Source organism: Salmo salar, chromosome 04 (genome assembly GCF_965601325.2).
Source record: "Salmo salar chromosome 04, fSalSal1, whole genome shotgun sequence".
NCBI classification, from domain to species: Eukaryota; Metazoa; Chordata; class Actinopteri; order Salmoniformes; family Salmonidae; genus Salmo; species Salmo salar.
The window spans coordinates 12,824,107-12,825,629 of NC_138294.1; the positions used below are offsets into that span (position 1 = coordinate 12,824,107).

Here is a 1,523-nt window from a genome sequence, read left to right on the forward strand (position 1 = left end):
CATAGTATACATAACCTCATGATCTTAGTTTAACTGTCTAACCCCATCAGAACCCAAATATAAACTTGTTTCAACATGGAATTATAAAGTATGGAATTGTAAACAAACACTGCATAGCCTCAAATGGTTCAAACTATAATTTTGATCATGGATGGTCACTCCTTGCAGACACACTGTAGCTCTCTCTATGAATTTGAGAGTGGTTACATTTCTCCAGCTCCTCAGCTGTTTACCAAAAACAGTGGTGGGTTATCCACTGTGTTGTTGCTAAAAAATATTATTTTCAATTAATTTTATTTGAATAGTTCCAAATAGTTCCAATAACTGAAGTAAAAAAATACATTGAATTGATACATTTTAGTGTACGTGACCACAGCAGGTTTTGAACACCATGCTCCGTACCAACTGAACCACCCAGAAGACAGAACAATAAAAATGTACTTGTGTTTTTGTAGTGTGTGGTATTTTTTTTTAACCTTTATTTAACTAGGCAAGTCAGTTAAGAACAAATTCTTATTTTTAATGATGGCCTAGGAACAGTGGGTTAACTGCCTTGTTCAGGGGCAGAACGACAGATTTGTACCTTGTCGGCTCGCGGATTCAAACTTGCAACCTTTCAGTTACTAATCCAACACCATAACCACCTGGCTACGCTGCCGCCCCGTATTAGTGTGTGCGTGTGTGAATGTGTTCGGTTTGTACGTGCAGACCTGCCTGCGTGCCTCAGCTACTGTGTGAGAGACTAAGATACTTAGAATACTTAGTTCTTACCTGAAAGATGGGTTTCAGTCTTTACACTCCTCGTTGCTCTGTTCCGGTTTTCTACAGTAACTTCGTTTAATTCAATCACATGTTTGTTGATGTAGTCGGCCATCTTTACTAACTCTACCGAATATCAATGATTACCCCCGTCAATCAATAAATCAACTAATTCAGTCTGTCTGACCTCTTATTGTAATATCTATGATTTAACATACTTTTACTTATAGTATTGAATTACTGTATGATTACCTTTCTGACTGACTACTAATGGTAGTATTTACTGTATGATTACCTTTCTAACTGACTCCTAATGGTAATATCTACTGTATGATTACCTTTCTAACTCACTCCTAATGGTAATATCTACTGTATGATTACCTTTCTTACTGACTGAGCAGTAGTTGATCTGATGTGTCTAAATCCTGTACTTCTCTGTTGTCTGTCTGTGGCCCACAGCTGGTGACAGGATGTTTCAAGGCTCTATCCACCAATAGGAAGGCTGTAGGTGTTAGAATGTTTCAAGGCTCTAACCACCAATAAGAAGGAGACTATTGGAATGTGAGACAAATGGCACCCTATTCTCTTTAAGTGCACTACATAGGGAATAGGATGCCATTTGGGATTCAGCCTTGTGGACCAGACATTTGTGTGTAACTTCCTCTTCATTCCTTGTTCATTCTGTTCCGTGCTTTATTTCTAGCTCTTAATCATGTTTTTTTGCCCTAATAATATAAATGAATTGTCATCCCAAACACAAGAAA

The 1,523-nt window shown here is 37.8% G+C and overlaps 1 protein-coding gene across 1 annotated transcript in view; it reads right to left on the reverse strand.

Moving 5' to 3' along the window:
- Window positions 1-1,190, reverse strand: part of LOC106602245 (uncharacterized) — an 8,674-nt gene extending 7,484 nt beyond the window's left edge. Inside the window, exon 1 of the mRNA XM_045716395.2 lies at window positions 772-1,190. Coding sequence (XP_045572351.2) covers window positions 772-874 — 103 coding nt within the window. The 5' untranslated portion in view covers window positions 875-1,190. The remainder of the gene's footprint in view (window positions 1-771) is intronic.
- Window positions 1,191-1,523: the final 333 nt, after the last annotated feature.